The sequence below is a fragment of the Chanodichthys erythropterus genome, chromosome 8 (assembly GCF_024489055.1).
Source record: "Chanodichthys erythropterus isolate Z2021 chromosome 8, ASM2448905v1, whole genome shotgun sequence".
Classification (NCBI taxonomy): domain Eukaryota; kingdom Metazoa; phylum Chordata; class Actinopteri; order Cypriniformes; family Xenocyprididae; genus Chanodichthys; species Chanodichthys erythropterus.
In genome coordinates, this window is record NC_090228.1 from 30,058,546 (window position 1) to 30,082,756 (window position 24,211).

Consider the following 24,211-nt stretch of genomic DNA (forward strand, 5'->3'; position numbering starts at 1 on the left):
ATAAAAGGTTCTATATAGAACCTTTTTTCCTGGCAATAAAGAACCCTAAAGGGTTCTTTTGATTGAACCCTTAAAAAGGGTTCTGTATAGAACCTTTTAGGGGTTCCAAATACGTAGCGCCTGATAGAACCTTTTAAGGTTCTATATAGAACCTTTTCTTCTAAGAGTGTAGACTCCCCGGACCTCATTTATAAAGTGTGTGTGCACAAATTAATCTTACACTTAAATCCACACCAACGCTCATATTTATGAAAACAATCTTTTACGTGTCAGATTACTGCAGGCTTTTGGAAATCTAAGCTATTCTTGCAGCTTGCCATTCTAAATTAAAGCATTTGGACAATGACTGGTGATCTTTTATATGTAAATGACATTAGTTAGGTGTTGTTTTACAACGCAGAGAACTGAAACCATTTAGCTGCGCGCAAGTTCAAGATCATTTGCGATTTATAGATTTCACATCTGAAAGAGAGGCGTATACTTGTTTTCTGTGTGTACGGTCATTCTATGAATCACACGTACGCACATCTGAGAAATTTTGTAAGATTAAATTTAGGATGGTTTCTGTGCAACATTTTATAAATGAGGCCCCCTCATCACTATATGACTAGCACAAATACAACAAGTGTGTTTATTCCAGACTGCTTTACATCAACATCCCATAAAACCCTGAAACTGTGATATTCCTCTGTGATATCCCTTCATGAAGACAAACATGCCACATTTTGTGAAACCCACAATCAGAAGATTAAACTACAGTAACAAGGAAATAAGTAACATAAAAATAAATGAATAATAATAATAATAATAAAATGAATAAATGATGAAATGATAAAATGTGTAAATTAAAAACATACATGATTGATGATGATAAATGATTATACTTAATATAAAAACAAAGAAAATAAAGCACAACACAGATGTATGGTTGAAGTTACACACACAGGTTTTTGATCCTCAGATCCTTCATTTACAGGAATTGATCAATAAACTGTGTGATTGATTCATTCTCTTCAATCTGTCTATATTCCCTCATATTCTCATATGTTACGCAGCACTTTGAGCTTCCGGAAGAGGTTTGTTCTGGTGTGTTAGGTTGAGTTTCTGCTTATCAATGTTTACATGTGAGTAAAAGTCTAAATTAAATGTGTTCATCATAAGAAGTGATCAATTCTCTTCAGAAAATTTGAAATAAACCACTCGATTCATATGGATTAGTTTTCCGATCTCTTTATGAAGTGTTTGAAGCATCAAAATGATAGTTACAAATGCAGTCTATGTTAGGAAATCTGACAGCATTCTTTCATCAAAAATATCTTCATTTGTCTTCTGAAGATGAATGAAAGTCTTACGGGTTTGGAACGACGTGAGGGTGAGTAATTAATGACAGAAGTTTAATTTTGGGGTGAACTAACCCTTTAAACCCTCAGTCATCTTATGTTCATTGTCTTGTGTTAATGTTTCCTGTTGGTGTTTATCCCTGATGTTTATTGGATAAAAATTTTTAACATCTTTCTCTGTCAAGCCTCTTATCTTGGATCATCTAGTCAAGTGTGACAGTCAATGAATTATCATGCAGCTTACAATCTATTCTGATTCAACAACACTGATTTTCACTGATGATCCTCTATAAACCCTAACTCCAGGATAGAGTGGTTGAGTGAATGTGGTCTGGACTGTGTGGATGAGGCTCATTGTGTCTCCAGAGATGCTGTAGAAGGACAGAGTTCCTGCACTGTGATCCACATACACTCCTATTCTACTCCTGATGGGCTCTACAGGGAGTTTAGTCTCTATGCCATTGTGTATGAATGAGTATCTGGATGAAGTGCAGTACAAACTCCAGGACTGATCATTACGTCCAAACACACACTCATCACCCCGTCCCTTCCTGCTGATGCTCTTATATGACACTGATATAGACACTTCACATCCACTCCACTCAATCTCCCAGTAACAGCGTCCACACACACTCTCTCTACACAACACCTGATGATAATAATCAAATCTGTCTGGATTATCAGGATATGGCTGGACTGCACCAGCTAATCTAATAATGCTGTTCTTCTCAGACAGGTATTTATGTGCTGTGTTCAGATCCAGAGAGAGCTGATGAGAGTCTAAAGGAGATAAAACACATCACAATCAGGAATCATCAATCTGATCTTTTAATGTACACTGTAAAAAATATTTTGCTGCTTTTTAAATTTACTTCATTCAAAAGAGTTAAAACCACACAATTACTGAACATTCTGTCCTAATTTTATTGTCTAAAATTCACTTAAATATGTAAAACTGAAGTTCACTTAACCCATTTGTGTTGGAACTACCTGAATAATTAGTGTTGAATTGACTGAAACTGGGCAGATGATTTTTAGTGGATCAGGAGAGTAAATTATGAAATTAAATGTTATTTTATGTGTTTTTGAGGGAAAGACCTGACAGTGTTTAATGTTCAGAATTGTACTCTTTTTCATATATTTTGATGTCAAATTTATATCATCAGTACACGCTGTACAGCTCTACTTAGCACTAAAGTGTATAGTGTGTCGTTAATGATCCACATCACACAGGTTACCATTTACGATTATATTTATTTTTAGAAAAGCAAAGCAGAGAATGGTGGAGCATATTCGCCTCCATCGTTTGCAAGGTTTGGGGAAACCCAAGACATGGTTTTTAAAGCAACCTAAACCCAGACCACTACATTGTAATCAGAGGCTGCATGATCAACAGAGGTTAAACTGGAATAGCGAATTGGCTCAGTGAAATCGCTATGTTCGAATTAAATATGCTAAGTAAATCTCAGTATGTTTTTGAAAAATATCACTGACATCAGTGCATCAATCTGTTAATTCGCATTAAATGCTGCTCGATTCATCTTTGCAAGGGCTGTGAGTTTGTCACTTATAATGTGCAATTGAAAGAAACAACTTTTCAAGCTTTGAAGTGTTTATGGGCCTGTTGTCCAGCAGAAGAAATATTTAACGATTCGCTAGCTGTTAATATGCAGGACTGTTGACATGACACCTGAATTAAACCTTGTGTGTGGTTAACATTACTTCATAAAGAATTGATAGAGCAGTCTATGCAAAAACGCATAGTGCTATAGCATAGAAACCCAAGTACTTATCTTAGATATTTAATTTCAGAGGATTTCTGAAAGCATGCTGCAGTGTTGCTACACATGTATTTGAAGGTTGAGCATGCAAGCTCATTGGCTACCGATACAGCAGGAACCAATCAGAATGTCTAAAGTGCACCATCAAAATAAAGCGTAACCCTAGAAAGGTCCATGTACCTTCGGATCATTTGTTTTCTTGTTCTTGTTTTTGAAACTGAAAAACATTTCATTTATCACATATTCAACCTTTATTTTAACACTGATTAATAGAATTTGCAGATACAAGCTAATTTTCCTCATACAATATTATTATTTTATTAAAAATAGTATAAATGATATACAGCTTCTTGTTTAATATGTAAATATGCAAAATTTAATTTCTAGGTGTTTTTTGTGTCAATATAGACTCTAAAAGTGCCTTCTAGTGGCTTTTTTTCTGTAATGAATAGAAAGACTTGCATTAAAACGTCCAGAGCCATAAATAAAAAAAAACACACAACGGTTCTGGAAACGCTTTGTCTGTACATAGTATGCTTTATTAACTAGGTGTAGGCTATATTGAATCCTTTAATGCATTAAGCCGGTTTAAAGCGGAACTCAGTAAGATTTGTGAAGCTCCCCCACAGTTTCCTTCAGTGAATCACACTGTCATAAATACTCCAAGCGCAGCTCTGGACTACAACGACTACAATGCTCACCAGCGCAGTAGTTTTGCAAATACAGTACAAGAAAGAGGAGGTGGGTAATTTGCAAATACAGTACACTCGATGGAGGTGGGTAATTTTCGAAATTGTCTTATAAAGTCATAATATATACATTGTTTTTGAATTACCGTAAAGCATTTTGTCACTTTCGCGTGAACGTGAACATGAGGCGAGATTGTGTCGGGTCGGCGCAGTCAACTTGCAAGTGCTGTTTTCTGGCGTAGACGTGCCAGATGGGGTTAGTGCTCGCCTCAAACACACCACTACAAGTCAATTAACCATCGTAAGGACTTAGAAAACTATTTATGAAGGTAAAAAAAGTTACTTAGTTCTGCTTTAAGTGTGATGCATTTATATTCGGCCTGATCTGCTTGTCTACATAAGGCTGCTTTATTAATAATGAGTATACAGCTCGGTCTTTTAATATCACTGTCTTGATGCATGAAGTATTTTCTTTATAATGGTATTTTAGGAAAACGCTTAACTTGCAGGCTAATTAATTGTGTTCATATTGTGGGCTCATCTGCTTATGTAGCTAGGTATGTTTTATTACAGTAATAAGGTGTGTACTGAATTTGAAACCTTCAGTATCCCTGTATTAGTACATTAAGGGTTTTTCACGTTAAGTGCTTTTAAGAATGTCCCGCGTCGCTGCGGGCATGTTGTCGTCAGTATAGTGATAGCATTTCTCTAGGGTATCAGACCCCTAGTGAGTGAGTTGACTTTTTAACAGGAACAAGAGGGGAGCAATCTCACTAATCATCATGTTGGTGCAGGTGTTCTGCAATACCGTTTCAGTTTTAAAAATCAAGTCATTATTGTAATGGCTCTCGAAAGTGTAGGAGAAACAATAATTTAACAAAAGAAAATTTTAGTTTATAAAGATGCAAAACGTGATTAGAAAATCTAAAAATAAGTCAATATTTTATTTTGTGCACATGAAATTTAAATTTTGATATTCAACATAGCATTTAAAAATACAACAACCATTCCTTTTTTGTTTTTGTTTCCATGGTTAAAAAAGGAAAAAGGAATGGACGCAAAAGTGCACAGACCAACAGCTTGAATATTCAATCTCTATATGTGCGGGAATAAAACGCCCCTTTCCGCTGATTGGTCAACCAAAGTTTTGACGTTTGGTGACGTTTTGCCTCCTCCTTTTAAGTTTTTTCCTTAAGTTTTTCGTCTTTTTTCATCAAAGTTATTGCATGTGTTGATATAGTAACAGTTATCGTTTAATGACGTTGGTGTCATCTCTTATCACCTTGTCTTAAGTCATGGAAAAAAAGGTCATCAATGAAAATTTTTCCTCATAGTTTTCATTCATGAAATTGGTAACACTTTATTTTAGGGTCTTTTAACTAGTTGCTTATTAGTAGTGTTGTAGTACCCAAGACCAGTCTTAAGAACCTTTTTTGAAGGTCTTGGTCTTGTCTTGGCCTCAGCCGCATTTGGTCTCAGACTAAAAAGACTCTGGATTTTATGTCAAGACCACAACTATTGCTAAAATGCCATTGCATTGTCTGATTTCTTTGTTAACATCATTAATTTGATTTGATGTAAAACTTCCTGCTTTAAATGCAATCAATAACTTATTTCTAATTTCATTTATTTTGTAACTGTTGTGTTGGGTCAGAAATCAACAAAGGATTGTGTCAAATATGTATAATACAAATTATATAACAATTGATTTGTAACAGCTCTATATAGTGTCTTATTATTATTGATTCAAAATAAGACATTTCTCAGGCAGTAAATGTGGATCTTTCAGATGAATTTGAGGAGTGGTAGTCTGGTCTTGGTCTCGACTCGGTCTTGACTTGCCTTGGTCTTGTCTTGGTCTGGACACACACTAGTCTTGGTCTCGGTTTAGGTGGTCTTGACTACAACACTACTTATTAGCATGCATATTACTAGAATATTGGCTATTTATTAGTACTTATTAAGCACATATTAATGCCTTATTCTGCATGACCTTATTCTACATTCACAATCCTGCCTAATACCTAAACTTAACAACTACCTTACTAACTATTAATAAGCAGTAAATTAAGAGTTTATTGAGGGACAAGTCATAGTTAATAGTTTATATGTGTTTTCTATACTAAAGAATTACTACAAAATGAACACTGCTTCGAGGAGGGTGCCTCGGCTCGCGTTCCGCGTGGTTTGGGTCCAGCTTCTGCCAAGGCAGAACGGCGGCTCAGATCACGGGGGTTGCAAATGGACCTGGTAAAGGGGTTTGAGATGGGCCCTGCCCTTTCTCTGCCCTCACCTGCCAGGTCCAGTTCCCAGGAGGAAGCACACGCTCTGATGAGTTGGATGTTGTGGGAATCAATGCAGGGGATATGCAGGATTCACCACCTCATACACAAGCGGCGACATTCCAGAAAATTCTTCCCCTCTGTAAGGTTGAAAATATCCAAAGATATTTTAAAATGAACAAAGACGTTTGCTTTGTTGTTTCAACCCCCTCTCTCTTGCTACAAGGGCTATTTGGAAGGCACAAAGGTGTTGATAGTGATGAAGTCCTGTAGGCCAAGATGTGTGTACATCGGGGTCTATGAATTGTCACACCTTTAGTACAGTTGGGGAAGTTTTAATCTTCTGATTGGTCAGTTTGAATGTCTCACATTTGGGTTTCAGTCACATGGTTAAGGAAGGGATAAAAGAAGATTGTAGACCCCTGTAGGCAGACCACCCTTACAGATGGTGCTGAAACCCGGGATCCCTTGAAGTGAGTTTTCTGAAATTTACTTTGAGCAGAATGAGGACATTTTTCACAGTTGATCTTGTGAATGATTTAAAGCTGACCTTCTGACCACAGAATGGGTAAGTCTGTTTTCATTGTTTAATGGTATAATAGGAAAAGTCTCCATTTGCATGAATTGCATGAAACACAATTTGGAAGGTTTTAAAGAGCTTCAATAGTCCCATTACTGTACAGTCTGAGAACATTCAGATCTCCTCAGGGATGGAAGGGAAAATTTCTGAAAAGAGTGACGTATTGTTTACTTTATGGAGCAAAAAAGTTGAGCCTACCTTGTGCGAACTCAAGAAACAATATATTGGGATTAAATGTTCAGATGATGAAATGCTCAAATGGTGGGACATATTTGGCACCAAAAAAAAAAAAATAATTGAGGTGAAATAATTGAGGCTTGAAACTTCATAAGTTGTACGAGGCTATGTGATGTGACCACACATCTATTTTCAAGTATAGATGTTAAATGTAAAGAAGTGCATTCTAAAAATGCAGAGCCACAAAAGTCTGAGGCAAAGATTCAGGATCTTCAAACACAGCTAGATAATTTACTAACTTAACAGTTAGCTCTGACTGAAAAGTGTAAAAAACACAAGAAGACCATTGCAGATCTCAAGGCTAAGCTAAATGCTCAAGAGTCCATGTCTCCCAAAATGCTTGCCAGCAGTGTGACTACTTTATTAGTCTGGCTGTTTGATGAGAAAGATATTAAATATAGTTGCAATAAACTCTGTACTAATCCAAACAAATGTATCAGAGACCATTCTGTTGCGCACAGCTAAATAAGAACTGAAGCACAGCTCACCAATCAGCAGTTGACCAATTACCGCCCATGTAGAGATTGAATATTCAAGCTGTTTATCCATTTTGGTTTTATTGTTTTTCCATTTGGCAGATTATAACAAAAATAAAAATTACGCAAGATTTGTTTATTTATTTATGAATATGTGATAAATGATAGTTTTTTTTTTTCTTCGTTTTTCCATTTCAAAGAAAAAAATGAGAAAACAAATTAGATGATTACGGACGGACCTTGAAGGCATTTACTGTACATTCAGTTAACCTTTAATTATTGGCTTATTTCGGCTTATTTATCCTTCAAATGTTTGATAAGTTGAAAATAATTCTTATAAGACCTCAGTGCAGTTTACCAGATATCATGTGCTAATCATCATTTACATGATCAACTCTGAAATTCTTCTGTCATGTTTTCTTTTTCCTTCTACAGGAAGAACATGAACACACTCAGTGAGTTTATCTGCTTGTTTTCTTAGTGACTTACATTGTAGGAAGTCGTTCCTGGTCCTGGGAACAATGTTGGTGAAAGTGACTGTGGAAATCAACAGACAAGAAGAGTGTGATTATCATGTCAAGAGAAAATGATCCCTGCATCCGTTCCTAAGACATTTTTAATATGATCTTCTACAAGATATGAGATTATGGAGGATCATTTCTGAGAGCAGATGAATCTCCAGAACTTTACCTCTGTCAGAGATCTTCTTGAGCTCCTCTTTGCAGAAATCCTCCAGTTTGTCTCTCAGCTGAAGGACAGATTCTCTCAAGACATTAAAAGAGGAGAGAGAACTGAAGGGATTGTGATTTACGTCTGTAGATTCAGGAGGAGCTGAGAGAGACTGGAAACTCTACAGAAAACAGAAATCAAAGCTCATAGAGTAAATTTGATTTATAGATTTGAATCTACGATGAGACGCCAAAAAAAAAAAACTTTAACAAATAAATAAATATTGTCTGATAACCTGTGGCAATGGTTTTCATGAGTTCACACTTACAAATGGTTGAATAGAGTAAAATAAATAAATATATATATAATAAGCGTATTTGGCGTGCTGTCCAAGGAATTTAGCCCAAACCCAAAGTTCTCCTCATATCCCCAGCCGAGAGTGAGGAGCAGGTTGGCAGAGGGATGCAGAAAACTGTCGAAGTAACTATAGGCGTGTCGGCTCTCGTCTGTGTATATATTCCTCCTCTCGAGCTGATTAGAAAGATTGTTCGAATGTATTTCTCCTAAACTTTGTTTATAAAACATAATTTGTTGCTTAAATTCTGCATTCTCTTGAGATGCAGACATCCAAGAGGCAGACAATTAACTGTTTGTACTAGTTTAATTAGTGACACTTAGCCTACATTTTAAAACCTTTATGGCAACAATCTGGCAACATTTTTATTAAAAAATATTTAATTGAATATGGCAACATTTGTATTTTAAAACCTTTATTTGAATATGGAAAGTGACACCTCATTCTACAATATTTCTATGATTAAATCGCTGACTCCTCCCCCATCAGCCAATCACTGTGTGCATACTCCATAGCAACGAGGTCAACCCCGCCCTTACTCTTAGCTTAAGACTTCAGTCTATTCCTTAGTAAAAGTTTGTCTCAGCAGCTTTGTGAATAGGTTTTAAGAGAAAACTCTTAGCTAAGAACTTTTACTGCTATTTAGGAGAACTCTTAGTGGTAAGATAAAATGTTTTGTGAATACGGCCCCTGATCTGTAAGTCATTTATAAATGTTTATTCACTTGAAATCAAATAAATTATGCTTCTTAAAAATGGTGCTTTTGCAGACCCACATGTTTGTCTTACAACTTCATGATACATCATTAAATTATAAACTACGGTGACTGGGAGGGGACATGTTCGGTTCACTCATTTCTGTCATGGCCTCGAGTCATTAATTCATGAGAATGTCATATTAACTTGTGGGAATGTGAGTATAAGTCATGGACACAATCATGTATTTCTCTGTTGAAAAGAGATGGTATCCATCCCTCCTGGGATGGTGCTGCTCTTCTCTCTAGTAATATGTCACATTGTCATGTTTCAGCTCTAAGACTAACTGGGGCCCAGGTCAGGAAGCAGACAGACTGGCTAAACCGACCGTCTGCTAGATGTCTCACGTCACAGAAGTCATATAATTCCCAACACATAGAAACTCTTTCACCTAGATATTATCACATAGAGACTCTATCGGTACCCCGAATTAGTAAATACAAAAAACTCCAAAACCATTTAAGGGTAAAAAATGTATTGATTTGCAACAAATATAAAACCAAAAATAATACTGATGAACAAATGATAAAGCTTGGGTTGCTAAATATTAGATCCTTTTCTTCAAAAGCACTTATTGTAAATGATATTATCACAGACAATAATCTAGATGTGCTGTGTTTGACAGAAACTTGGCTAAAACCAGACGATTACTTTACTTTAACCAGGGCACCATACAGACTTTATCAAAGAATATGCTGATTTTCTGTCGGAGTTAGAACTAGCTGTGGATAAAGTCCTAATTGTTGGTGATTTTAATATCCTTGTAGATAATGAAAAAGATGCATTGGGATTGGCTTTTATTGACATTCTAAACTCTATTGGAGTTAGACAACACGTGTCAGGACCCAATCATTGTCATAATCATACTTTATATCTAATATTGTCACATGGAATCGATATCGATGCAGATGAAATTCTGCAGCAGAGCGATGACATCTCAGATCATTATCTAGTCTTGTGTATACTACATTTAGTCAAGGCTGCTAAACCACCCTTTCACAAATATGGCAGAACTCTTCACTTCTACCACTAAAGATTGCTTTATAAATAATCTTCCTGATCAGTTTCATCGCCTTAGCATACCAGATAGCTTAGAAGAACTCGATGTTGCAACATAAACTATTGACTCTGTCTTTTCCAGCACATTAAACTCAGTTGCTCCCTTGCGCTTAAAGAAGATTAAGGAAATTAACCAACGCCGTAATACAACAAGTACACTCGGGCTCTTAAGAGAGCAACCAGAAAAATGGAGTGCAGCTGGAAGAAAAAAATAGAAGTTTTTCGCATTCCGTGGAAGAACACATTTTTACGTACAGAAAGGCCTTAAAAACTGCTAATCTAATTATTTCTATTTATTTATATCTATCTATTTATATCTAATCGTCTAAGAAAACAAACACCCAAGGTATTTATTTGATATAATGGCCAAATTAACCAGAAATAAAGATCAACTTCTGATGTTTCCAAACAGCACAGCAGTAACGACTTTATGAACTTCTTTACTTGTAAGATTGACAATATTAGAGAGAAAATTATAACCATTCAACCGTCTACTACAGTATCGTGTCAGACAGTGCATTGTAGTGTCCCTGATGAAAAATTCAATTCATTCACTGCTTTAGGAGAAGAAGAATTGTCTAAACTTGTTAAATCATCAAAATCAACAACATGTATGTTAGACCCTATACCAACTAAGCTATTGAAAGAGATGCTTCCAGAGGTCATAGATCCTCGTCTTAATATTGTTAATTCATCTTTATCACTAGGATACATACCGAAAAATTTTAAGCTGGCTATTATTAAAAAAACAAAAAAACTTCTGCACGTAATAACCTAGAATACTTGATGGCTGCTCTGTTAAGTCTTCGTTGTCAGTCAGGAACCTGGGAAGGAGCAATGTAGATATGTGACAAGCAGGGCTGGGCGAGAGCTGGCGCAAGAAGCTCCAGAAACATAAAGGAAGGAGCGACAACAGTGAAGGACGAGAGATGACCAGGCCTGGACTATTTTATGTTTAATTTTTTTTTATGTTAACTGTATATGTTTAATAAAACACAAAATATCGCCTTGAACATACTTCCACTTTCTGCATTCTTCACAACACTTATGCTGTAAAGCCATTTGAAGCTGCACTGAAACTGTAATTTTGACCTTTAGCCGTTTGGAGGTGATTGAAGTCCACTATAAAGGAGAATAATCCTGGAATGTTTTCATCAAAAACCTTAATTTCTTTTCGACTGACGAAAGAAAGACATGAACATCTTGGATGACATGGGGGTGAGTAAATTATCAGGAAAAGTTTATTTAAAAGTGGACTAATCCTTTAATTCCACCCTTATTTTGTCATTCTTAAATTAAATATAATTATTATTATAGGCATGGGCTATTATTATTATTATTATAGGCTACTTAACATTGAATGGTCCATGCTTGTGGATTTGGATATGCCGTGCCCGGTGGATGCCATTTAGCCCTTTGCCTCGCAATAATTTCATATCACTGCATAATCGACATGCTGAGGATAATAAAAGATTAATTAGATTAGATTCCTCATCTCATAAAACATATTGTTTTAGACGAAATACTATTTTTTTCACTATGGGCCACAAGAGAAAAATTAGATTAGATCTCTCATCATCTCTATGAATATGCACCATTAATGCAGCGGCAGATGACGGACGCTCTTTTAGTTTCTGTAGTGAATAATTGACTGGTGTTTGAGACTTATGCACCGACATTTACTCTCACACAAAGTTTGCACATTGCTTATGATATCCACTGGCTTGCCTTCATGGTTTAAAATATTGCAATGTGGCATTTTTCTTCATCGCCAGTTGCTTGTAAAATGATGGACAGTTCACATTTCGTGGGTGTCATTTCTCGTAATAATAAAAGTAATTAAATAAATGAGTAAATAAGTAACAAGCAAACTGGAACTTGTTTTCTTAACATTTCTGTGAATAATTTGTTGATGCAGGTAAAAAGGACTTGATTTTTTTTTTCAATGATTTGTAAGTGATTAATATATCAACTAATAATAAACAATCATCTACTAACAATCTGTTTGATTATTTCATGATTTACTATTTTTTAAGATAACTTAGAACATTTATCTTTTATTAATCATTATGAACATATAGTCATGTTTTGTATATGATTAGATCATTATTAACTAATAACTTAAAAATGACTTGTAATTGAACATTATTATTAAGTGTTACTCATTATCCTAATTAAATGCATCAGTCATCATCTTATTTAAAATTTCATCATCAATTTAAAAATGAGCAAGCTGTAACAGTGTGGTCAAAAAAGGATAGCAGATGAGGATCTAATTGCAGAACAGGACACAGGTACTAAACACAGGAAAATGAACAAAACTAGCTTTTGTTTATGGATTCCACCATAACCATAACTCCACCTCTGGAACTGGGGGCTCGGAAGACAAAGGCAGATCCAGTGGGAGCAAGGACAAAGGAGAAACCGGAGGGAAGCAGGTGCTCTGTGGAGCGGAGGGGTGGAGGGCTGAGTCACAACCGGTGGTCTGGAGGTCTGTGGTGAAACATGGATGGAAGCTGAATGAAGCTAGTGGAAAGGGAGGAGCCGAGGAGCTGGACGATCGGGATTTGGATGACCTCCACGGTTGGAATGCAGGAGCTTGGAGGTTGGACGAAGGTTAGAGACAAAGGAGTCAGGAGGCTGGGCGGGACCAGCAGAGGAAGGAGGACCAGGGAACTATTCGGAACCAGAAAATGCAGTAGGCCTGGTGGGACCGGTGGAGAAGAAGAGAACTCAAGGTTGGGAGAATAGGCAGGAGTCCATTCCAGAATATGTAGGTCAATGAGTGCTAGCTCGGGGACCACCATATTTGGGATCCTTCTCCTCTTCACTCACTGTGAAGGGGGAAACACAGCTGGAGAGCAGACTCCACATACTCACAGAATGTCCTTTGAGGGCCATACAAAGGCAGGCACGCCTCTGTCTGCTTTTTGAGGCCGGCATGATATAAGCTGCACAGGAGTCATCTGGGTAGTGTGCCATGTGATCTAGATGGAGATACTCATGAGTGTGATCCTTAAAGAAAATGGTCAAGCAATTAAGAAAATGAAAATCCATTTCATAAGGTTTGAAAATCACCTGAAGTAAATTTGGTGAACATTACTCAAAATTGGTACTATCAAGATTTCACCATGATGTAAGAAACCAGAAGGGAAAATTTGGTTTAAAAAAGTTTAAATGTTCTGGAAGTTTTGAACTGTTTGTGGCACTAGTGGAGTTTGGCAGCTAAATATATATCTCAGAAGAGCTCAGAACATTTTTCCTAAGAGACTTCCAGAGCTGAAATGCATTTATAAGTGTCGTCTATTTTAATCCAAGATGATTAGATGAGGATCTACCTTATGATTATATAACACAACACAGAATTCCTGACAACACTTCAGTCAACGGCTCATTCTGCTCTCATGAAATGTTTCTCTGTGAGTCTCTTGCTCAAGTCCGCTATGATTCTGTTCTTCTAGATCTCTGTTACCTGCAGGAAATGGATGTGATCCTGTGTGTGTGAAAGCTGCTCCAGCTCAGCATCTCTCCTCCTCAGATCATTGATCTCCTGCTCCAGTCGCTCCAGTCGTCCTTCAGCTCGACTCACTGCAGTCTTTTCCTGATCTCTGATCCGCTGTGTGGCCTCAGAGCAGCTTCTCTGAATGGAGCGGATGAGCTCAGTGAAGATCCTCTCAGTGTCCTCCACTGCTGTCTGTGCAGAGCTCTGTTAGGACACACATCACAATCACACAGTGGCTTCAGTGAGTCGTGACTGAGACTTCTCAAATTTCTCTTCTTCTCCAGACTCACCTTATAAGACTCCACAGCCTCTCTCAGCTGTTGAAGATCTTTCTCTCTCTGCTGGATCCTCTGCTGGAACGACTTCTGTGTCTCCTTCAGCTGGTTCTGCAGCACAAACCAAGAACAGAGATATCAGTTTGTACTACTTTTACTATAACTGTCAGGGTTCTGTCACTTCAGTCTAGTTTATTCTTGGTTTTGTGACAAAGCCCTGATGCTTCTGTATTGAAATGTCTTTGTGCAATCTTTTGTCTGTGTGCCTTGTGTTACGCCTGCCTGTTGCCCCCTGCTGGCTCCGCTAGACAGTGCAGATGTTAGTTGGGCGACAGGTGCATTCTATTAGTAATTAACCCTCTAATATGGTGTTTGGTATAAGATCTGTGCACTCTAGAGTAAAGGCTGGTTCACACTGTGCGATTTTTGCTACGATTTGGTCGTCTGAGACAAATTTTGCAAATACTAAAAGATTCCTATCATCCTAGCCTAAAATCTGTAGTCTTTGATCTCTAGTTTGACATGTTCACCGACAGCCGGTTAATGACCGTTGCAATCAAATTTTACCTCCGACGAAATTCTGGCAGTGTCAGAAGATTTGGTGCACAATCCTTCAGTGTGACTTCTCCTACGATGAATGTCAAATTGTCTTAGTTTTTCAAGACAAGCTGTGTTCAAAATTAACGATAGAGATGTCTTTTTTAGCCACCATTTGAGTACCGCGTGTAATGCAGCTCACAGTCAACGTTTTCATGCATGCGTCTGTTTTTAACACGTCTTGACTGTCGTACAATCTGACACAAAAGACAGCGGAGATCCCACAGTGTGACATGAGGATCATGTTCGTACAGTCTGACAAGAAACCATCGTAAAGGACTGTTACAAATCACACAGTGTGAACCAGCCTTAAGTCTCTCTCTCAATTTGACATGTTTTTTCCCCCCTAGACATTGGTTTTCTTTTGATTGTTTAATAATTGTTTTCTTGTTTTGTTAATAAATTGGTTTATTGTTTGAACCATTTGTTGTTTGCCTCTTTTATGTTGCGGTATATGAGCCAGCCGTAACATAAAAATGGGGGCTTGTTCTGGATTTTGAGCGTTTGTTTGAGGGAGTATTTTTATTGTCTCTTCAGGATTTCCTGAGGATTGGCTTGCACTCCGGTTAGTTAGAGTGTTTCAGCTGGGCTGCGTGTGAGTGGTCCTTCCATCGGAACACTGTTTGTTGTTTTGTTGAGAACGGTTGTTACGAGGTTTAGCGTTTCAAGTCGCCTCAAGCCTGGCAGTCCTTTGAAGACTAGATAGGTTAGTTTCAACAGAAAGGCATATCGGAGATGTAAAGCCAATGGAAATCCTGGTGAGTACACTATTTTCTCCCTGTTTATCACTTAAATTTTTGCGTGTTGGTATTATGTGCTAGTTATGCCACTTTAGACGAGGAATCAAGCCAGATGTGTCATGATTGATCACAGGAAGCAAATGCGAGTTAACAGGTTTATTTATAAAGATGACAGAATTGCACACAGTCACTGAACAGACGGGCCTCTGGTGACGCAGGGATTGAGATGGTCGGCTGGTGTGGCTGTGATGAGAAGTGCTGGTGTGAAGTGATCCAAGGTCCAGACATAAAACGAGCACACGAAGAACACCGAACTGGAACAGGTGAAGACACGACTAGAACTCCGGGCAGGAACAGGACGGAACAACACAGCACAGTACACCAAGCAACGATCTGACAGGGAAGAAGAGGATGAGGTGAGCTTATAAAGGGTGAGGTGATGACTAGCAGCTGGTTCCACTGATGAGCCACGTGGCCTGGACACACACACACACACACATCCACATACACGCCCACTGCTGTCACAACACAGAACACGCGACAGGAAGGAAACAATGCATCTGTGAACCGTGACAGTACCCCTCCTCCTAGGAACGCCTCCTGGCGTTCCCCGACTCCCTTACCTGTCGATTGTAATCATCGATAAGGGTGTGATCCAGAATGTCTCTGGCAGGTACCCAACTCCTCTCCTCCGGACCGTAACCTTCCCAGTCCACCAAGTACTGAAATCCGCGTCCCCTCCGCCTAGAGTCCAGAATACGGTTGACCGAATAGGATGGTTCCCCGTCTACGAGTCGCGGCGGTGGGGGAACCGGGGCTGGCGGATTAATGTTAGAATGAAACACAGGCTTAATTTTAGAGACATGGAAGGCGGGATGAATCCTCCTGTACGCCGGAGGAAGTTTAAGGCGGACTGCCACCGGACTAATGATTTTGGTGACAGTAAATGGACCAATAAATTTGGGAGCAAGTTTGTTAGAGACGGATCGGAGAGGAATATTCTTGGTAGAAAGCCACACCTTTTGACCCACGACGTATACGGGAGGCTTTGACCGGTGGCGATCGGCCTTGGCCTTGGTGTGCTCCCTCACCTGGAGAAGAGTCTCACGGGCTCTCGTCCAAGTGCGGTGACACCTCTGGATAAAGGCGTGGGCAGAGGGGACCGCGACCTCGGATTCCAGACTAGGAAAAATAGATGGCTGGTATCCTACACTACACTCAAACGGTGACAGGCCCGTGGACGATACTGGTAACGTATTGTGGGCGTACTCCACCATTGAAAGTTGCTGGCTCCAGGAGGAAGGATTCTTGGAGACTAAACATCGCAACGTTCGCTCCAAATCTTGATTGGCTCTCTCAGTTTGACCATTGCTCTGGGGATGAAACCCTGAGGATAAACTGACAGTCGCCCCCAGCAATCTACAAAACTCTTGCCAAAATTTTGACACAAATTGGGGACTCCCTGTCGGAAACCACGTCCACCGGGAGGCCATGAAGCCGAAAGACGTGGTCCACGACAATAACCGCTGTCTCCTTGGCTGAAGGTAATTTGGGCAAGGGGATAAAGTGAGCCGCTTCGAGAACCGGGTCCACTACGGTCAAAACAACCGTGTACCCCTGGGAGGGTGGGAGGGGCGGTGATAAAATCTAGCGAGATGTGGGACCAGGGTCTCGAAGGGACTGGCAGCGGTTGGAGCAACCCATCCGGGGAACGATTGGAAGTCTTACCAACGGCACAAACTGAGCAAGCCAACACAAAATCGCGGACGTCCCGAGCCATACGAGGCCACCAGAATCGTTGCTGGACTAGAAATTTAGTGCGTTTAACCCCTGGATGACACGCTACATTGGAACAATGACCCCACTGGATGACCATGGACCGTAATCCCTCCGGCACAAACAAGCGGTTCGGTGGACACCCGGGCGGAGGCGTTACCCCTTCTAAGGCCGTCTTGACCCTCGATTCGACCTCCCATGTGAGTGTGGAGACCACTACTGTCTCCGGTAAAATGCACTCGGGAGTAGACGGGCGTTCGGAACGATCAAAAATGCGTGATAAAGAATCAGGTTTAATGTTTTTAGAACCCGGGCGATACGAGAGAGTAAAGTCGAAACGTCCGAAAAGTGCCCACCGAGCCTGCCTGGAGTTCAATCTTTTAGCAGTCCTAATATATTCCAAATTCTTATGATCGGTCCATACAATAAAAGGCACCCCTGAACCCTCTAACCAGTGGCGCCATTCTTCCAAAGCCAACTTGACTGCCAGCAACTCCCGGTTACCAATGTCGTAGTTACGTTCGGCAGGAGATAAACGATGGGAAAAACGCGCACGGGTGCATCTTATCGTCTGCGGGAGAACGCTGGGATAACACTGCACCTACCCCCACCTCCGACGCGTCGACCTCCACCACAAACTGCCGTGATGGATCAGGGGCAACGAGAATGGGGGCTGAAACGAAGCAACCCTTCAGTTTGGCAAACACAGCCTCAGCTGTGTCTGACCACCTGAACGTAGTTCTGGGGGAGGTCAAGGCAATCAGAGGTGAGGCTAGTTGGCTGAAATTGCGAATAAAACGCCGGTAGAAATTGGCGAATCCCAGAAACCTCTGCAGGGCCTTACGGGAATCTGGACTTGGCCAATCCACCACAGCCTTAACCTTCTCAGGATCCATGCGCACTCCCTCAGTCGACACGATGTACCCTAGGAAAGGAACAGACTGTGCATGAAAAACGCATTTCTCCGCCTTGACAAAAAGCCCATTCACTAGCAACCTGTGAAGCACTCGTCGGACATGCTGCACGTGCTCCTGGAGAGATGAGGAAAAGATCAATATGTCGTCCAGGTAGACATATATGAATTGATCGACCATATCTCGCAGCACGTCATTAACGAGTGCCTGGAAGACCGCGGGGGAGTTGGAAAGCCCGAACGGCATAACCAAATATTCAAAGTGCCCCCTAGGGGTGTTAAAAGCGGTCTTCCATTCATCCCCCTCCCTGATGCGGACCAAATGATAAGCATTCCTTAAATCCAATTTTGTGAAAATAGATGCTCCCTGCAACCTCTCGAAGGCTGAAGACATTAACGGCAAAGGATAGGTATTCTTTACCGTTATGTTGTTCAGCCCCCGGTAATCAATACAAGGTCGCAGAGATCCATCCTTCTTTCCCACAAAAAAGAATCCCGCCCCCGCTGGAGAAGAGGAAGGGCGGATGAACCCCGTTGCCAGTGAATCAGAAATATACTTCTCCATAGCCTCCCTTTCTGGAACAGAAAGTGAATATAACTTGCCTTTAGGCGGAGATTTACCTGGCAATAAATCTATGGCACAGTCGTAGGGACGATGCGGAGGGAGAGAAGGAGCCCTAGACTTACTGAACACCTCCTTCAGGTCATGGTACTCAGCGGGCATGGTAGACAGATCCACTGCTTCCTCCTGCAAGACAGAACCAGAGACAGACGAACATGCAGAGACAAGACAAGACTCATGACACTCCTTGCTCCAGGCCACAATGGAATTCTGGGTCCAGTCTACTCGGGGGTTGTGTTTGGTGAGACAGGGGTGACCTAGGACGATGGGTGTGAGGGGGGAATCAAAAATCAGGAAAGATGTGAGTTCGGTGTGGTTTCCGGAGGTGATGAGTGTGATGTTCTCGGTGCTGTATGAGATGGTGGGAAGACTCTGTCCGTTGAGGGCGTGCACCGCAATTCTGTTGGTAAGAGGGTTGAATGGAATATGGAGTTTAATGGCAAAAGATCTGTCCAGAAAGTTACCTTCGGCCCCGGAATCCAACAGTGCTTTGCAGTCGTGTGTGTGATTTGACCATCTCAATCTCACCGGGAGGAGCGTAGATGTAGATGAGGTCTTCTCGGTGGAGATCCCACCCGACAGTAGCCCCATATTTACTGTCGGGCTTGCCCCTTTTAACTGGCAGTTGTACGCGAAATGGCCAGCTCCGCCACAATATAAACAAAGTCCCTGGGACCTCCGCCTCTCCCTCTCCTCCCGGGAAAGCCGAGCTCGACCCACCTGCATGGGCTCGTGATCTTGAATCGGGCTGACCGCGTCCCCGCCGCTGGATCGCGGACCTTCCATTCCGCCAAGCGATCTGTGGATCGGAATCCTCCGCTCGACCCTGGTCAGTCGAGCATCAACTCTTAGCGCTAGATCAATGAGTCCATTGAGTGTAGTCGGAAGATCCAGCGCGTAGATCTCCTTCTGGACACGGTCAGCCAGCCCATGCAGGAACATGTCCCACTGCGCCTCCTCGTTCCAGTGACACTCAGCCGCTAACGTGCGAAATTCGATGGAAAAATCAGACACCGACTTCTCTCCTTGACGTAGTTCCGCCAATAACCTGGCGGCTTCTCTCCCAGCGACCGACCGGTCGAAAACACGCTTCATCTCTGCGGAGAGTGCCTGGAACGAGGCGCAGCATGGATCTTGGTTCTCCCACACCGCCGTCCCCCAAAGAGAAGCCTTCCCGGTGAGTAGGGTGAGCACGAACGCCACCTTGCTTTGCTCCGAATTGAAAGTTCGAGGCTGTAATGCAAAATGCATAGCACATCTAGTTAGAAAAGCTCTGCAAAAGTTCGGTTCACCTGAGTAGGATTCTGGCACCGGAAGACGAGGTTCGGGACTGGCGGCGTTCTCAGATGTCGTGGGGAGGACGGCCGGTGTGGGCGGCGCAGCGGGACTCCGAAGAAGCTGGAACTGCTGGGTGAGCTCGGACACCTGCGTCACCAAAGCTTGAACCGCCCGCCCGGTCTCGTTCAAATTCTGCTCTTGGGAATCCATTCTGCGAATACTACGGTTGATAAACTCCTCCAACGTTGTCTGCGGGTTACTCGCTGCTTCCATCCCTTGGTCAGATCGTTCTGTCATGATTGATCACAGGAAGCAAATGCGAGTTAACAGGTTTATTTATAAAGATGACAGAATTGCACACAGTCACTGAACAGACGGGCCTCTGGTGACGCAGGGATTGAGATGGTCGGCTGGTGTGGCTGTGATGAGAAGTGCTGGTGTGAAGTGATCCAAGGTCCAGACATAAAACGAGCACACGAAGAACACCGAACTGGAACAGGTGAAGACACGACTAGAACTCCGGGCAGGAACAGGACGGAACAACACAGCACAGTACACCAAGCAACGATCTGACAGGGAAGAAGAGGATGAGGTGAGCTTATAAAGGGTGAGGTGATGACTAGCAGCTGGTTCCACTGATGAGCCACGTGGCCTGGACACACACACACACACACACACATCCACATACACGCCCACTGCTGTCACAACACAGAACACGCGACAGGAAGGAAACAATGCATCTGTGAACCGTGACAAGATGGATCCTACAGATTTTGTACAGACTATTGTAAGCTAAATTCCATCACTAAGCCCGATTGTTATCCTTTACCCCGCATAGATGATTGTGTGGACCGAGTGGGGTCTGCGAAGTTTGTGAGCAAATTTGACCTTTTAAAGTGGTACTGGCAGGTCCCACTGACTGCTAGGGAAAGGGAACTTTCTGCATTTGTGACACCTAATGACTTCCTCCAATACCGTGTTATGCCATTCAGGGTTCGAAATGCTCCAGCCCCCTTCCAGTGCAGTGTTAACAAGGTGTTGTCTGGATTATCTGGTTGTGAGGCTTATTTGGACTGAGTCTATCTGTGCTTTTCCAGTACCTACAAATCGCAGAGAATTGCATAGGTTTCTAGGAATGGCTGGGTATCATTGTGGGTTTTGCCCAAATGTTGCATCCATTGTGGCACCCTTGAATGACCTTATAAGTACTAAAGTACCTTTTGAGTGGACTACTGTTTCTCAGCAGGCATTTGATGGAGCCAAAGCCCTGTTGGCTAGTGGTCCTGTGCTTGTTGCACCAGATTTCTCTCTGCCTTTTTGCTTAGCTGTAGATGCAAGTGATACTGGAGCTGGAGCTGTTTTTTACAGAAAAGTCAGGATGGAGAAGAACATCCAATCTATTATTTTTCAAAAAAATTCAATGTCCATCAGCAAGTTTACTCTGTTGTGGAAAAGGAAGCACTTGCCCTTGTTCTGGCTATTCAACATTATTCAAGTTTATTTGGGATCTTCTGCCAGTCCAATTGTGGTCTATACAGACCATAATCCTTTGGTGTTTTTACATCGAATGAAAAATCATAATCAGAGGATAATGAGGTGGAGTCTCATTTTACAACCATTTTCCCTTGACATTAAACACATTCGCGGCAGCGAAAATGTTATTGCTGATGCAAGCGTGAGATTGTATATTCTGTTGTTTGTTCCCATTTTTCCTTCTCTTCTCTTTCTATCCTGTTTCCTAGGGCCCAGGAAGCTGGAACCAAGTGGAGTGGGGAACAACTGGTAGAAATTTCTTTTTTTTCTTTTTTTTTGCATTCCTAGAGGAATACTTTTGTGGGGGAGGTGTTTCGCCTGCCTGTTTCCCCCTGCTGGCTCTGCTAGACAGTGCAGATGTTAGTTGGGCGACAGGTGCATTCTATTAGTAATTAACCCTCTAATATGGCATTTGGTATATAAGATCTGTGCGCTCTAGAGTAAGTCTCTCTCTCAATTTCTCTCTCATGTATATATATATATATATATATATATATATATATATATATATATATATATAAAATATATATTTTATTATTTTTTTTTTTTCTAAATATTACTTTCCTTTATTGATTGTTTGTGTCAGAGAATATTTAGTTACCACACACGCATGTTTTTTTTCCCCCTAGACGTTGGTTTTCTTTTGATTAATAATAAATTGGTTTATTGTTTGAACCATTTGTTGTTTGCCTCTTTTATGTTGCGGTATATGAGCCAGCCGTAACACTTGTTTCATATTCAAAGTGTGGTGTTCGGATTCCGGCACTCATGTCTAGTTTGGTTTTGGTTCTATGCCAGGATTCAGACATTCATGCTCCACGTGTTTGTCTTCTGTTGTGAGCACACAGAACGATCATAACTAATAAAAGCCCTTAACTTCTGCATTACCGAGTCTTCGCTTCATCCTTTCACCTCACCCAAATCCAGTAACAGTAGAATTAATAACCAATGGCTGTAGGTTCAAACTCCAGAAGGAATGATTGATTAGTTTCCATCATCGAACATGAATTTACATGAAGCATAAGGCCTGTTTTACAGTGCAAGCACTAGTATCATAAAAGTGAAACTGACACAGATGTAGAGCTTCACACTGACAGTGTTTCCGTTGTGTAACAGCTAAGGCTCTATATGACCAAAAAAAAATTAAAAAAAATTGGATTACTCGATCACTACATTGACTGATTCTTGATCAACATTTTATAACTGATGGCAGTTATTAGTTATTAACAGAAATACTCATTATAATTTACATGAAGACAGGCATCACATTTCTATCAAAAATTGATTTTGAAAACACAGAACAGAAGCCAAAGCCTGAAGTGAAGCTATAAACAATGGAGTTCATATAGACTGAGACAGATTTACTCAAAAGTGTTTTTGTCTGTCGCTGCATCTAACTTGTTATTCTTGACAGAGATATATTTTGTCAAACAACCGGTGAATATTTTCCATTTTATGTTGCTTATTCAAAGCTTGTTTTACAAAAGTTTGTGTTGATCAATATGTTTATGGTGCCTTTCAATATATTTTCTGTTAAGTTCAATATGGAGCATAAATACACTCAGCAGTGAAAGTCCAGCAGCTCCTGTTCACTTCTGCTGACATGTGCAGTGTGAATGATGTTACCTGATCACATGGGTGCCAATATAAATAGTGTCAACATTATTTCATCGGTGTCTAGATTATATTTCATACCTGATTCTCTGTCCTCTGTGCTGTAGTTGATACAGTGTCATGGTTTTTATGTTCATCCATCGGACAAAGCAGGCATATACACTTCTGATCAGTGCGGCAGAAAACCTCAAGGATCTTGTTGTGTTTCTGGCAGATCATCTCCTGCAGTCGTCCAGTGGCTTCAGTCAGATTGTGTCTCTTTCTTTTAAAGAAACTCTCATGTTCTTCAAGGTGATTCAGACAGTAAGAGTTCAGACACTCCAAACAGGACTTGACAGCTTTGTGTTTTCTTCCAGTACAGACGTCACACTGCACATCTCCAGCTCCAGCGTAACAGTCAGCAGGAAGTTTTCTCTTCTTCAGTTTCTCCACCACTTCAGCCAGCATGGTGTTTTCAGCTAAAGCAGGTCTTGGACTGACGGTCTGTTTGCACTGAGGGCAGCTGTAGACTCTCATCTGATCCTCCTGATCCCAGCAGTCTGTAATACATATCTTACAGTAACTGTGTCCACAGGGAATGGTCACTGGATCCTTCAGGAGATCCAGACACACTGAACACTTGAACTCATCCTGAGAAATTCCGACTTCTGCCATTTTACAACATGAATACAGAGACACTAACACACAACAGCTCAACTGCACTTCAGTTTCAGTTTCTCTGAACTGCAGTGCATCCTGTTTCCTGTTTCTGAGTGATGTTTGAAAAAAAGTGTAGTGTGTTTCTGTCTACATTATGAACGAATAATTGAAAGTATGGGATATCCAGAAAAATCTAATTAATGTAAATTAATACCATAAAAACCAATTGTTAAACAAATACTCTGATCACAGATCTGGCTAGTGTAAACAGCATCATTTAAAGACATTTTCCCAGCAGACCTGAGTGTCATAATGCTCACAACACAGCAGAATGTGTAAATTCAACTGCAACAGCAGATTATAGTGCAATATTTTCTGATGATGCTTAAACACCAGCAGTCAGATCTGACCACTAACATTCAGTGTATCTGGCCAATTTTTCTCCTAATGGCATAAAATCTTAACAGGTTAAAGTCATCTGCAACAACTATCTGGCTGA

The 24,211-nt window shown here is 40.8% G+C and overlaps 1 protein-coding gene across 2 annotated transcripts; it reads right to left on the bottom strand.

The window, feature by feature from the left end:
• Window positions 1–1,089: 1,089 nt before the first annotated feature.
• On the bottom strand, window positions 1,090–23,764 carry LOC137024705 (tripartite motif-containing protein 16-like). 2 transcript variants are annotated; one of them, XM_067392529.1, is made up of 7 exons: window positions 23,155–23,764; window positions 14,016–14,111; window positions 13,696–13,929; window positions 13,104–13,238; window positions 8,076–8,235; window positions 7,875–7,922; window positions 1,090–2,120 (listed from the first exon to the last, which is right to left on the bottom strand). In XM_067392529.1, the coding sequence occupies exons 1-7, from the start codon at window positions 23,725–23,727 to the stop codon at window positions 1,588–1,590; spliced, it is 1,779 nt and encodes a 592-aa protein (XP_067248630.1). In that variant the 5' UTR covers window positions 23,728–23,764; the 3' UTR covers window positions 1,090–1,587. The 2 variants fall into 2 exon arrangements, with proteins under 2 accessions (XP_067248630.1, XP_067248631.1); XM_067392530.1 differs by lacking the exon at window positions 13,104–13,238.
• Between the last annotated feature and the right edge of the window lie 447 nt (window positions 23,765–24,211).

Bases quoted from the DNA above. Each gene is read 5' to 3' on its own strand.
- LOC137024705 (XM_067392529.1), bottom strand. From the start codon at position 23,727: ATGGCAGAAGTCGGAATTTCTCAGGATGAGTTCAAGTGTTCAGTGTGT. The intron at 13,239-13,695 runs GTAACAGAGATC...ATTTTCTTTAAG, and splicing joins ATCACATCCATTTCCTGCAG to GATCACACTCATGAGTATCT. The intron at 7,923-8,075 runs GTAAAGTTCTGG...TGATTTCCACAG, and splicing joins CAAGAAGATCTCTGACAGAG to TCACTTTCACCAACATTGTT.